At 38.3% G+C, this 15,461-nt stretch overlaps 1 protein-coding gene across 5 annotated transcripts in view; it reads left to right on the top strand.

Moving 5' to 3' along the window:
* Positions 1 to 15,461, top strand: part of FOCAD (focadhesin) — a 327,910-nt gene that overhangs the window by 186,792 nt on the left and 125,657 nt on the right. For all 5 annotated transcript variants that reach the window (XR_009552025.1, XM_060199634.1, XM_060199636.1 and 2 more), the window contains 3 exons: positions 3,969 to 4,019; positions 5,497 to 5,580; positions 14,197 to 14,329. Coding sequence is in view for 4 of the 5 variants with exons in the window: in XM_060199634.1 (XP_060055617.1) it covers positions 3,969 to 4,019; positions 5,497 to 5,580; positions 14,197 to 14,329 (268 nt within the window). In the remaining variant the exon portion in view is untranslated. The remainder of the gene's footprint in view (positions 1 to 3,968; positions 4,020 to 5,496; positions 5,581 to 14,196; positions 14,330 to 15,461) is intronic.

Here is a 15,461-nt window from a genome sequence, read left to right on the forward strand (position 1 = left end):
AGTCAAATGAACATGTTAAGCAATTTGCAAAGCATTTTAGAAAATATCCTAATTGAAAGATGGAGTATATTTTTAACAAGCTTATAGTTGAATGGAGAAAATAAAACATGCACACCTCTAGTATAAAACAAAAAAATGTTCATAGAGCAAGATAAAGAACTTCTGGAATAACAGACTCCTTCAGAACAATTCTGTGAGGATTGGATATGCTAAACCAATTCTTTAAGTGTTCAAATAAATTTTAAAAATTAGACACAAAAGTAAGTGATTTAGATAGTACGGCATAAAAAATTGAAAAGAAATAGGAAAACTTGGAGGCAAGTAAGAAAACTACCTATGGTTTAGCTTTTATAGAATATAAGCAGTAGTAGTTAGTTTCAAAAAAGCATAACTTGTTGTATATAATGAAATTGAACCTCATTTTAGACAAATTACAACACAGTGAGGGAATTATGAATAGCAATGATCTAAGAAAAACTTTGGGGAAGTCACACTTAACTGTGTTATACATCCAAACTCAGAACAGCTGTAAAAAAAAAAAGCATTTATTCAAATTCATACAGTAAGAGAGAGAAGTATGAATAAGGAAAGAAGGTGAATAGAAGGGCTTTGTGAGTCGGGGAGTCTGATAGGACGAGGCACACCTTTGGGGTTACTACTGTCCCTCCTTGTTCAACCTCTTGGTAGAGAGAGAGACTAACAGGATACACGCACCCCTCAGGTTCAAGCCCTGCCAAGCTAACCACATCCTCACAATTTCCTAACAGCCCTCTCTTTCTATTATCTAATGGCCATAGTTAAATGGGTCAGTGTCTGTAAAAGACTCCATTTCTGTCAGGGGAATAGCAGTGTAGGGTGAACAGAAACCTTTTACATCTTATGCCTACTCTCTTATTTTTTTTTCTTTTTCCTTCCAATCCCGACAATTGATTTTCACTTGATATCTAGGTGAACTTTTAGTTTGATTTAATGTTTTGTAGTTTTTGACAAGCTCCTTAAGATTCCAATAATAGCCTTCTGTATATTTTAATCTTGTGGTAAGGCAGGTTATAGAATAATACATCTTCTAGTTAATCTATATACTGTACAGAAAATAGAATAAAATATTTCATAACTAAGAATGCAATACCTGGCACATGATATATATTCAATAAGTAGTTATTTAAGGTTTGATCATATTTATACAACATATTAGGAAATGATTCTCACATTTAGGCTTTGTTTTAAGGTATTGAAAATAGAATTGATTTATAACATACATTCTCCAATGATGTTTTACATGGCTGCTATTTATGAGTAAGTATATTATATAGTCAGAAAGTCTGTCAGGCCACTGTGTGAGCTAAGAGTAGAAACTCAACTGAAAAAACATACAATACATTTATCTTGTCTTCATGATTTGAACTAATGGGAGTTGGGCTGTAGCGCAGCAGGTTAACTGTAGGTGGCACAAAGCACAAGGACCGAAGTAAGTATCCCGGTTCGAGCCCTGGCTCCCCACCTGCAGGAGAGTGGCTTCACAATCGGTAAAGTAGGTCTGCAGGTGTCTGTCTTTCTCTCCCCCTCTCTGTGTTCCCCTCCTCTCTCCATTTCTCTCTGTCCTGTCCAACAACAATGACATCAATAACAACAATAATAACTGCAACAATAAAACAAGGGCAACAAAAGGGAATAAATAAATTAATATTAAAAAAAGATTTGAACTCGTATACCTTTGTATTGCTTAAAGTTTAAGCTAATCAGATTTTATTGCAGATTATTTTATGAAGTGGTTTGTGTATTGACTTCTTATGTTTGATAGCCAATGGTATAAAAAATTGGGGGGTCTTGTGTTTTCTCCACCAAATTCTGTATTCTTTTTTAATAGCATTTTTTTTCTATGTACTAATATAAATGTTTATGTTCCTTCTTTTATCACATAGGCTTTGGGATCATTCCATCTATCATTTTATTCTAGTTCTGCTTCTGGAAAACAGATGTAAGAAATAGAGAGGGAAGCCTATCTTTCCCCGGTCCCTTCCTCTTCTTTTTTCTTTAAGAAAATACTTTTATTTATTACTATTTTATAGAGACAGAGAAAAATTGAGAAGAGGGAGGAAATAAAAAGGGAAAGAGACAGAGAGACACCTGCAGCCCTGCTTCACCACTTGTAAAACTTCCCGCTCGCAGGTGGAGACCAGGGGTTTGAACCTATGTCCTTGTGCATATTCATTTGTTTGCTTAACCAGATGTGCCACTGCCTGGCCCCATCCCTTCCCTTTCTCTTCTACCCATTTGCCCTTCTTATCCTATTTTTTCCTGATATAGAAAAAATATTTCTGTATTGCAGCTAAATAATCGAAGGTTTTTCGAGACCCATCCGTTCATTAGCAAGTATTTGTTGAGTGTCAAACATGTAACTTGATCAATATCTATAAGTGACGTCTAACCATAGGATTGTCTAGCACAACAAGATGTATTTTTCTGTCAACACCATGTTGTATGTCCCTTATTTTTAAAAAGGTCAAGTATTTATTTATTTATTTATTTTATTTATTTATTTTTTATTTTAAAAAGGATTAATTAACAAAACCATAGGGTAGGAGGGGTATAACTCCACACAATTCCCACCACCCAATCTCCATATCCCACCCCCTCCCCTGATAGCTTTCCCATTCTCTAGCCCTCTGGGAGCATGGACCCAGGGTCGTTGAGGGTTGCAGAAGGTAGAAGGTCTGGCTTCTGTAATTGCTTCCCCGCTGAACATGGGCGTTGACTGGTTGGTCCATACTCCCAGTCTGCCTCTCTCTTTCCCTAGTAGGGTGTGTCTCTGGGGAAGCTGAGCTCTAGGACACATTGGTGGGGTCTTCAATCCAGGGAAGCATGGCCAGCATCCTGGTGGCATCTGGAACCTGGTGATTGAAAAGAGAGTTAACATACGAAGCCAAACAAATTGTTGAGCAATCATGGACCCAAAGCTTGGAATAGTGGAGAGGAAGTGTTAGGGAGGTACTCACTGTAAACTCTAGTGTACTTCTGCTTTCAGATATATATTTTGCAGTAGTTTATGGATACGTGTGAACATAAGCTCTCTCTCACAGAAACTGGTGTATATCTAGGTTAAAAGAAGCTTCTATGATTTAGAAGGACAAAAAACTGGATGTGTTTGAAAGAAAGGAGATTGTATTGAAAGTCCTGTATCCCTTGACACTATAATATTTATTAAATATTTGTCATCTTTCTGAAGCTATTCTTGACAGTATGGTCTTTGAAACGAAAAAGGCTTAGTTATTGCTTTCAGGAATATATATCGAAGGAGTCAACTAACATATCAAGTTTGTGTCTTTTTTTAAAAAATATTTATTTATTTATTTATTCCCTATTTGTTGCCCTTGTTGTTTTACTGTTGTAGTTATTATTGTTGTCTGTCTACATTGTTGGATAGGGTAGAGAGAAATGGAGAGAGGAGGGGAAGTCAGAGGAGGAGAGAAAGATAGACACCTGCAGACCTGCTTCACCACCTGTGAAGCGATTTCCCTGCGGGTGGGGAGCTGGGGTCTCCAACTGTGATCTTTATACTGGTCCTTGCGCTTTGCACCATGTGCACTTAACCCGCTGCGCTACCACCCGACTCCCTAAGTGTGTGTCTTATAGCTACTTAAAGAAGGGTAAACTCTACCTAAAGTAGTAGATCAGGAAGAGTGTCATAAAAGAAGGAAGCATAATTTATACTAAGATTTTAGATTTCAGCATGCAATGATTGACTTCTAAATTTTGTAACCATGAAATCTCATTGTTTGTAAGATACACACATGCTGAAATAGATTTGATTGCAAATATTTTCATTTTATGAATCATGGGTACATGCAGATTCAGTTACTAATGATTACATTTTTAAAAGTCACTTAATTTCTCTTGCTACTTTATATGCTTTCTTTGTTTTGCCCATATCTTAATTTTTTTTTATTCTGTACTTGTTGATTTTTCAGAATTTTAAGATTCAAGTCCTCAGCTTCCTCTGGACCCACACTCAAAGCAAGGTACTGTTATAAAGAAGCTCAATGAAACTATACCAGGCAGGTGGAAGAAATTAAAAATTATCACTTCCTTACAATAATGTTTTCTTGAATTTAACTGTTAACAAGTTTATTTTGATAATTTACTGTCTTTTTATGCCCAATACATTTTTATCACAAAGTGAGCTTACATTTAACCGATAGATATGAAGAGGGGTGATAACCATAGTCTCATCTTTTTAATGTCTCTGCTCCAAATTAATTTTTTAAAAATATTTATTTATTTATTTATTTATTTATTTATTTATTTATTTGAGGTAGAAAAAGAATAGAGCATGGACTATTAAGTGCTGGGTATCAAGCCTTGAGTATCAGACTTGCAAGTTGTAGTGCTCTGATTTCAAGAAGTTTTCTTCTTGACTACTGTCTCACATTTTTATATGGCTCTTTCCCTTTCCTCTCTAGACCTTCCCATCCAAATCTGTTAAATACTGAAAAAAAATTGGGGCTGGGTGGTGGTACACATGGTTGAGCGGACATGGTACAGTGTGCAAGGACCTGGTTCAAGCCCCCATCCCCACCTGCATGGAGAAAGCTTTACAAGTGGTGAAGCAGGGCTACAGTTGTCTATCTGTCACTCTCCTCTCTATCTCCCCCTTCTCTTACTTTCTGGCTGTTTTTTTTTTTTTTATCAAATAAATAAGTATAATTAAAATAAGATGCAGAGTGAGAAGAGTTCATCATCATTATGAAAGAAAAGAAAAATATAGTATAGATGTAGTCATGAATTATAAAAGAGAGGATATCAGTTATGTTAAACCTGACTCATGAGAGAAATGCTTAAGTTTCTAAAAAGCTAAGTTTCCTATTTAGTGGCTAGAAAAATCAGAACTTCAAGCCAGGCATATCAGATCCTTAATTCTCATGCTCCTTTAAATAATAGTTTTATGGAGACCTAAACAATTGTAAGTTGGTTTAATATTCAAACTTGGTGAAAAATTTAATTACTTTTAGTCCCCATTCCCCCGTTTTCTTTCTGTTTTTTTTTTGTTTGTTTTGTGCCTCCAGGGTTATCGCTGGGTCTTGGTTCCATCACTACAAATTTACTGCTCTTGGCAGCCATATTTTTCCATTTTATTGCATAGGATAAAGATAAACTGAGAGGGAGATAGAAAAGGAGAGAGAAAGTTAGACACCTGCAGACCTGCTTTGCCACTTGTGAAGCTTTCCCCATGTAGGTGGGGATGAGGGCTTGGTGATGCAGGTGTTGACCAGGCAGCTCAAACCCAGATCCTTGCACAGGTTCTTGCGCTTAGTATTATGTGCACTTAACCAGGTGCATCACCACCCAGACCTCTCTGTTTTTAGTGATTATAGAAGGGTTGATTATCATTTTCAAAGCAATAACTATAAGACTTTGAGGTTGATAAGAGAAGATTTCTCTTTTATTTCTCCAGAATTGATTGTTAATATATTGTGTCTTTGTGTTTATCCCATCTAGGATCCACTTGTAGCAAGTGCTGCATATAAATCTCTGTCACATTTCACTGCTGGTGACCACACCATTCTTCACCTTCCTGAAAAGGTAGGTCTTCAGTCCAGGGAAGCCTGGCTGGCATCCTGATGGCATCCGGAACCTGGTGGCTGAAAAGAGACTTAACATACAAAGCCAAACAAATTGTAGAGCAATCATGGACCCAAAGGTTGGAATAGTGGAGATGAAGTGTTGGGGGGGGTACTCACTGCAAACTCTAGTGTACTACTGCTTTCAGGTATATATTTGCCCTAGTTTATGGATACGTGTGAGCATATGCTCTATCTCCTGGAACCTGGTCTATATCTAGGTTTTGGGACTTTGTTAGGAAGTGAACCACCTGGGATGGAATTAGAGAATACTATGAAAGGAAAGGTCTCACCCGAGTGATGAAGCTAAAGGGTTGTCATTCCATACCTGAAGTCTCTGGACACAGTCTGAAGTGAAGCATGCTGGGTGGCACTCATTGCCTTGATTAGGTTGCGACCCCACCAATGTGTCCTGGAGCTCCACTTCCCCAAAGACCCACCCTACTAGGAAAAGAGAGAGGCAGACTGGGAGTATGGATCGACCAGTCAATGCCCATGTTCAGCGGGGAAGCAATTACAGAAGCCAGACCTTCCACCTTCTGCAACCCACAATGACCCTAGATCCATGCTCCCAGAGGGATAGAGAATGGGAAAGCTATTGGGGAGGGGATGGGATATGGAGATTGGGTGGCGGGAATTGTGTGGAGTTGTACCCCCCCCCATCCTATAATTTTGTTCATGTCTCCTTTCTTAAATAAATTTAAAAAAAAAGAAAGGTAGGTCTTTCTACTTCCTCACTGTCATTAGTTGGTTTTATAACTTTAGTTGAATCTTTTTTCCCCAGAAGAGTCTTTATCTAATGGATTTATTTATAACTCCTTCCATGAAAGGTTCATTTTTCATTTAGTCTTCGAAAGATGGCACAGATAATGAATTTAAAGCCCTTTGAAATAGATTACAAAACATCTGTGGTGCAAATGAAATGTTGTAATTGTTCTTATGATTATATGCTAGTGCCCTTACCTTACTCTAAAAGATGTATGCCACTTTCCCACGTCAGAGTGCCCTCTTGGACTTTAAATCTAAGCATAAGCCTCAGAGGCTAAGATTTATACAAATATCTCTATGGCCAATATCTCTATAATGGAGATTTAGGGTGTCATATGTAACAATCTATTTATTCATGTCAAATGATAGATTAATCCTAGATTGCTAGATCAAGAATCTTTTAAAGCTTGACATATCTTTATCTTTAAAAGATTTGTTTATTCATTTCATATGAGAGAAGGAGAAATGAATGAATGAATGAGAGAGAGAGAAAGAAGGAATCCAGATCTTTTCTCATCTCTGGTACATGGTACTATGGGAGATTAAGCCTGGGGCCTCTTCTAGTTATCTTAACATGATTTTTTTTCCAGCTCCATTCAAGATGTGGCAAAGGGGAAAATTTTATCATTGCTTACAACTAAGTAGTACTCTGTTTTGTATATATACCATGACTATTTTGACCATTCACTGTCGTTAGACTTCTAGGTTTCTTCTATATCTGAGGTATTACAAGAAATACTGAATTATCTCAATTATAGGTGGAACTTAAGAAACAAGAAAGGAGGGGTTGGGTAGTAGTGTACCTGATAGTGTTTACATACCATCATGTGCAAGGACACAGGTTCAAGTTTTCTCTCTGTCCCCACCTACAGGGAGGAAGTTTCACGAGCCATGAAGCAGTGCTGCAGGTGTCTCTCTTTCTGTCTCCCGCTCTATCTCCCTCTTCCCTCCCTCTCAGTTTCTCTCTGTCTTCTGCAACAAAAAATAAAATTTAGGGATAAAGGAAAAAATTAAAATGTCTTCCTGGATTTTTTGTGATGACATTGAACCCTAGCCATAACCCTGATGGAACAAGGAAGGAAAGACAAGACACAGGGTGAAGCAGCCTAGGCATATGCAGTCTGGTGCACTCCAAGTACTGTAGGCATGGAATAGGTTTGAGTGGGCATTGGGTACCCACTTTGTGATGCTGAACGGTACTTAAGTTGCTGGTGGGAGGGGTGTGCAGACATCTATCAGGAAAAGATGACAAATTATACCTATGGTACAACAATTACTTTGTAAATTATTTTCCTAATAAAAGAAAGATAAAACAAACAAACCCTGAGGCCTCTGTTGTCTGAGGCATTAAACTTCTGTGCTTTAACACTGAGGTATTTCTCTAACCTCCTATGTTTGCAGAGTCAGCTCAAAAATTGAAACGTCTCTAGAATGTAATTAATCTTAGCTACTTTCAAATTTAGTTCATGTTAAGGGTTAAGCAACTTATTTCATACTTAGTATTATTATTGGTAAAAAAAATGCTATGCACTTATATAACATTACAGTTGTTTTTAGAACATGTACTTTGTGTTAATCCATATTGCAAACTGGAAATACTGAATTCTGTGTTTTGTTAGTTTGTTGATATATGTCAGCTGAAGTATGTAAATCTAATGTTGCTCAGAAATTGAGGATGAGTTTTTATTTTTAGGGCCTGTTGATTTTAATGTTTAAAAACAAACATGAACAATATATTAGTTTCCATTTTTAGCAATTTATTAAGAGAAATAATGTAGAAGATAGTCATAATTTTCACGAGTATAGTCTGTATTTCTTTCTTTCTTTTTTTTTTTTTTCCTCCAGTGTGTCGCTGGGGCTTAGTGCCAGCACTACAAATCCCCTGCTCCAGGCTGCCATTTTTTCCCCCACTTTCTTGGATAGGACATGGAGGAGGGGACGATAGAGAGGGAGAAGATAGAGAGGGAGAGAGAAAGATAGACATCTGCAGATCTGTTTCACCACTTGTGAAGCGACCCCCCTGTAGGTGGGGAGTTGGAGGCTCTATCCAGGATCCCTGTTTGGGTCTTTGCACTTCGTACTATGTGCACTTAACCTGGTGTGCCAAATCCCGAACCCATATTTCTTTTTTTTTCCTTTTGTTGACCATGTTGTTTTTTTTACTGTTGTTGTAGTTATTATTGTTGTTACTATTGATGTCGTCATTGTTAGATAGGACAGAGAGAAATGGAGAGAGATGGGGAAGCCAGAGAGGGAGAGAGAAAGATAGACACCTGCAGAGCTGCTTCACCGCCTGTGAAGCGATTCCTTTCCAGGTGGGGAACTGGGGGTTGAACCGGGATCCTTAGGCTGCTCCTTGCGTTTCGCACCACCTGCGCTTAATCCACTGCGCTACCGCCCAACTACCCCCCCATTTATTTTTAACTACTAATCTTTCATCTTCTTCATTGCTCCTTCCCCAAAGGAGTATAAACAAACAAACAACACAAGCAACGCACAGTTTCTTTTCTGTTAAAGCAGTCAGTAATGGACAAACTTTCGTGAATAACATTGATTTTCCTCTCTGACTTATGTTCTTTAAAATTATTTAACTGCTTAAAATTAAAATTTTGTTATAAATATCTTCAGATATACTGTGTTGTTGATTTCTATAGTTAATTTTAGTTAGAAGTGGTTAATATAAAAGAACTCATTATGCATTCTGGGCTGGTATTAATACAATATAACCTGTTCAGCTTTAATCTACGTGAATGTCACTGCATGCATCAGAAGCTGCTTCTCTTATTAAGTGAATTCATGCAAGTACTTGCCATGCTCCAAATATAAACCTTTGTTTATGTATAAACTCCTGCATTTTTTATAGTTTACACACACACAGAAATTTGGTTCAGGGGTTTTCTGGCTTAGAACCTATGACAAGACATCTAGACTTCACTTGTTATTTATTTATTTGTTTATTTATATTTTTTATCCCCTCCAGGGTTATTGATGGGCTCAGTGCCTGCACCATCCACTGCTCCTGGAGGCCATTTTTCCCCCTTTTTGTTGCCATTGTTGTTGTAGCCTTGTGGTTATTATCATTGCTGTTGATATTGTTCGTTGTTGGATAGGTCAGAAAGAAATGGAGAGAGGCAGGGAAGATAGAGTGGGGGGGGGGAGAAAGACAGACACCTGCAGACCTGCTTCACCGCCTGTGAAGCGACTCCCCTACAGGTGGGGAGCCTAGGGCTCGAACTGGGATCCTTACGCCAGTCCCTGCGCTTTGTGCCACATGCGCTTAACCCACTGTGCCACCGCCTGACCCCCTAGACTTCACTTTTCAATAGTCACTGTTCTTCTTCTAGCGTTTGCCCTTCTTCCGTAGCCAGTTAACAGCGTCAGGTTGAGCCTGATGTAAAGTTTCGAGACCTCCTTTGAATCTGGAGAGGTGGCAGTCGTTGACTATGTGGGTCATAGTCTGTCTGTAGCCGCAGGAGCAGTTCGGGTCATCTCTGGCTCCCCAGCGGTGGAACATAGCGCACCCGCCATGGCCTGTTCGATAACCATTGAGGAGGGCCCAATCATAACGTGCTAGGTCAAAGCCGGGTTGACACTAGTCACTGTGAAGCACATTTAAAAAGAGATCCATTATTTTTTACTTGGCTCCACCATTGAGTTCCTTCAGCAAATCTTAGCTATAGTTGAATGAACTTATAGTTGTGTGTTTGTGTTAAATACATACATAGTTTTTTTCTGCATGTTTCAGCAGCCAATATATTATTGCCAAAATTTCATAGTTTTGACTTAGGCTTTCATATAACTTCAGTTGATTTCCTCAACTGTATTTACATTGATCTTAGTCCAGTTGTTGCACACTATCTAGAGGAGTTAGGCTAACAGAGGACAAATGGAGCAAATACTTATTTAAGAGGTGAATGGATAAGTGTGATTTGTTCAGGAGAATCAACTCAACTTTGAAGAAACACAATGAAAGACTAATCATGACATGACAGGTAGGTAGGTTATATTCTGTATACTGAAATCATGATAAACCTGTAATTTTGTTGTTAAAAACCTACAAATATTATGTAAAATGCATACATTTTGTTTTGCACAGCACATACCAGATACATTAAAATAAGTATCCATTTACATGAGTGTGAATTTAAGTAATTTAAAATGGATAAGAGGATCAGTTCTTTCTGTCTTTACTCTGGTAGGTCTTTCTTTTGTTACTCTCAGAAATGTTGGTGGCTTGTAATTTAGATTGATTTAACAGAAAGATTAGACTGGCTAGAATGTGTGCAGAAAGATTATAGTCTTTTTATATAAAATTGTTCTGGAATTGTTAGCACACTAGTGTGAGGTCATTTTGTGGGTGGTGGCTACTTCACTTCCATTTTTCACTTTCTACTCCTATGCATGAACTTTTGCTTGTACCTCCTTTTCCTCTACCTCCTCTGTTTATTTCTCTTCTGTACCTTTGCCTCCTGTCCCTCCTCTCAACTTCTCCTCCCGATATGTACATATAAAGCAGAGACACCTGAACAATTCTGTTTGAAAAATTCTAGAATGTTCTTGTTCTGCCCTATGTGGATCAAATATTGTTGCTACTTTTTCTTTTTTTCTTTTCACTGACAAAAACCATAGGATAAGATGGGTACATAGGATAACTCTACACAGTTCCCACCACCAGAACTCTTTATCCCATCTCCTCACTTGATAGCTTACCTATTCTTTAACCCTCTGGAATTATGGACCCAAGGTCGTTGTGGGATGCAGAAGGTTGAAGGTCCGGCTTCTGTAATTGCTTCCCCGCAAAACATGGGCGCCGACAGGTCAATCCATACTCTCAGCCTGCCTCTCTCTTTCCCTAGTGGGGTAGGATTCTGGGGAATTGGAGCTCCAGGACACATTGGTAGGGTTGTCTGTCCAGGAAAGTCTGGTTGGCATTATGCTAGCATCTGGAACCTGATGGCTGAAAAGAGAGTTAACATAAAGAGCCAAACAAGTTGTTGACTAATCATGAACCTAAAGGCTGGAGTAGTGCAGATGAAGAGTTGGGGGGGGGAGGTCTCCGTTCTGTAGACAACTAGTAGGCATATTTTAGTTATATTCCAAAGGGCCTGTGGCTATACTAGTTTTTTTGTTTGTTTTTTTGTTTTTCCCTGAGCCTGACCTCTGATATGTAGGTGGATCCTAGTTATTGTCTGGGCAGATGATGTCATTGCTGGGAAAAGGACCAGAAAGCTGAATCAGGGAAGAGAGTAGCTCCCAAATATGGGAAAGTGTATAAATATTGTTGACTGTAAACCCCATTGATTTGATCTGATCTACTTTTAAAATTATGGTAGTTGGGTTGGTAATGTTAAGGATTATTACTAGGGACCTGGGAAGTGGCACAATGGATGAAGTGTTGAACTCTCAAACTTGAGGTCCTGAGTTTAGTCCCTGGCATCCCATGTGCCAGAGTGATGCTCTCCCTATCTCCCCTTCACTTTCTTTTATTAGCAAATAAATATATTTGGGGTTGGGTGGTGGCACACCTAGTTGAGCTACACATTACAGTGCATAAGGACCTGAGTTCAAGGCCCGGTCCCCACTTGCAGGGGGGAAGCTTCATGAGTGACAAAGACATGTTGCAAGCCTCTCTCTCTCTCTCTCTCTTTCTCTCACTCTCTCTCTCTCTCATCCTTCCTTTCTTTCTCCCTTTCCCTCTCAGTTTCTCAGTCTCTATCCAAAACAAGTAAATTAAAATAAATTTTTAAATAACATTTTTTTAAATAGAAGAATTAGATATCAGTATTAAATCAGAATTAAATCTAGTCTCGGAAAGTACCTGGGTAGTCAGGTTCCTTTCACTCCTTCATTAATGAAGAGAACACTAGTTATGGTTGAAAGGCTTTGCTGGCATTGAGGCTATTATACTTAAGAGAAGCATTTCCCCTCTATCTTCTTTTATCCCACTGTAAGAATCCTGACTCAGTTCAGTTCCTAAATGGAACTGTGCTTTGGGGACCTATGAAGAAGGCAGTTTGCGGGAATTGTTAATTATTTCTAAAAATAACTTCAGGAGACAGGCTAATGGTGATGATGGGATTCTGGCACTTTATGGTTATAGCAACCACTTTTACATATTTTGATTTTCTCCCCTAATGCTTAATTACCTCCATGTGGGCATTATGATGGTATGCCATTGAAGGTATTAAAAATTAAATTAATTGCTTGACAATTCTGTCTTATGGCAATTGTAATAGTGGTGATCCTTTTACATTTATAAAAGGTTTTTTTTTTTTTGGTTTAAACAAACCTACCTTATCAGAGAAAAACCACAAATTAGACACAATGAAGTATAGCTACTAATTATAGATTTTAATGTTTTTATACTTTCTAGCAATAAACTGCCACATCAAAAAAATCATCATAAGCATTCTCTTCTTCCCTAATCTCTACTATTGATTCTACAGGAAGGTTTTAAGGTTTGTTATAGAGCTATAACTGGAATCACAAGAAATAAAATCTATTCAAACACAGTAAATATTTCATTATAAGCCCTGGAATTTCAATTTATTGAAGGAGGCAGTGTTTGCATTTTACTACTAGATAGTGTAAAACTTTTATTAATTTTTTATAATAATCATTGCTTATGATGACTTGTAATGATTTTCTTGCTGTGTTGCATCTAATAAGATGGCTGGAGTTTAACATTTGGCTACTCGGAAATGAATAGAATTTTTTAAATGAACATTTTTCATTGCACTAGGAAACCCTTGATGTTTTACTTTTCTCATTTTATTACGGAAATAATGACTTACAAGGCAGCTGTGTCATGAGTACAGTTTCTTTTTTTATTATTTATTTATAAAAAGGAAACAGTGACAAAACCATAGGATAAGAGGGGTACAACGCCACACAATTTCCACCACCAGGTCTCCACATCCCATCCCCTCCCCTGATAGCTTTCCTATTTTTTAACCCTCTGGGAGTATGAACCCAAGGTCATTGTGGAATGCAGAAGGTAGAAAGACTGGCTTCTGTAATTGCTTCCCCGCTGAACATGGGCGTTGACAGGTCTATCCATACCCACAACCTGTCTCTCTCTTTCCCTAGTAGGGTGGGGCTCTGGGGAAGCAGAGCTCCAGGAATGTTCCTACTTTTGACCACAGAATGTGAGCTCAGATCTACAGGGATGCAGAGGTCACATAGGCCCCTAAGCTGAATATGGGCCCCAGATCAGATCAAATCAACGGGGTTTACAGTTAACAATATTTATACCCCTTTCCCGTATTAGGGAGCTGCTCTCCTCCCTGATCCAGCTTTCTGCTCCTTTACCAGCCATGACATCATCTGCCCAGACAATAACTTGGATCCACCTGCGTATCAGATTTTAGACTCAGGGGACAAAAAAAAAAAAAAAAAAAAAAAAAAAAAACACAAACTAGTATAGCCACAGGCCCTTTGGAATATAACTAAAATATGTGTACTAGCTATCTACAAAATGGAGGACCCTCCCAACTCTTCATCTGCACTATTCCAGCCTTTAAGTTCATGATTGATCAATTTGTTTGGCCTTGTATGTTAACTCTCTTTTCAGCTACCAGGTTCCAGATGTTAGCAATATGCCAACCAGGCTTCCCTGGACAGACAACCCCACCAATGTGTCATGAGTACAGTTTCTTATCTCATGTAATAGCTGTCTGCATATCATTTCGACTACCAGCTTAGGTCCTCCTCTACTTAACATGATAGAGCAAGCAGTGTCAGTCTTTTACATATTGATATAAAAAGGATTTCACATAATGGTATAGTATCACCTTCTCTATCATTTCAGATAAGGCCAGAAATTCCTGATGAACCAGATGAAGATGAAGAAGAAGATGGTGATGAAAAAGATATCGACCTTTCCATTCCAGGTTTCTGCTATCTCAAACTGCTGTCTCTCACTGCTCCTGCAGTTCTACCAGGTAACTCCTACTCATGGACTATGAAGCTACCAGTTTTCTGGGATTTTACCTGTCTGAGCAATTGTATTTTTATTTATAGTCTTAAATTATCATTATTTATTTATTGGTTAGAGACAGCTAGAAATTGAGAGTAGAGAGGGAGAGAGACAGAGAGACACCTGCAGTATTGCTTCACCACTCACAAAGTTTTCCCCCTGCAGCTGGGGGGGGCTGGGGCCTTGAATCTAGGTCCTTGTGCATTGTACTATGTGCTCTCATCCAGGTGCACCACCACTTGGCCCCTGATCAATTGTATTATTTTGTGATATGGACATATTCCTTTAGACTGAAGCATGTACTTTACTATCTGATATGCAAAATATACCAATATGCTATAGGAAATACTGGAGACAATATGGTCTTCAAGGAATAAGTTAAAGGTTACAGTGATATGTTAGGACTTTAGGTGCTACAGACAGAAAAAAAACAGTTTGTGCTGAATGTAAGTATATTCTGATCCTTTTTTCTTTTTTCTTTTAAGTCCTTTGAAGTCAACACAAAAGCAGCTGCAAATACACCCAGTAATTTACATTATTTTGAATAGAGAGGTGACTGGTGAAGAAATACTTTTAGGCTTACAAGAAATTGGAAAATGCTCCTGGAAGCCAGTGGGGGCATGCTGATATGGTTGCTAAAGGTTATTCCAGTGTGAAGACAGAATTGAGAAGGGTATAAGATGGATCTGGAGAGTAAATGGAAAGTTCCCACCCAAGTGTTCTCTTACCTTGTAAAGGAGAAGCTTACTTCCATCTCAGTTCTCTCTAGCGGTGTTACTAATGAACATACAGAAGATGCTCCAGTAAGCACCTGCTACCTTTCAGTTAACGGTGCTCCTTGAAAGGTGATTTTTAGCTGTTTTCACAGTGAAATTCCAGTTTCATTAGGTAAATTTAACTTTGCTTTTGTTGTTGTTCTTACAATACAGGGAAGATGTCATGGTTTTCTTTTCTGTTTTCCATACGATTTATTTAGCTTTAATGTTTATGTCGTTTTGTGGTTTTTGTTTCTGCATTGGGGAACCTCTAGTGGTCCTTAGAAAAATGACACTTGATGAAAAACTAGTCTTATCAAGCATTTGGGTATTCTTTTGTCT

This window comes from Erinaceus europaeus, chromosome 10 (genome assembly GCF_950295315.1).
Source record: "Erinaceus europaeus chromosome 10, mEriEur2.1, whole genome shotgun sequence".
NCBI classification, from domain to species: Eukaryota; Metazoa; Chordata; class Mammalia; order Eulipotyphla; family Erinaceidae; genus Erinaceus; species Erinaceus europaeus.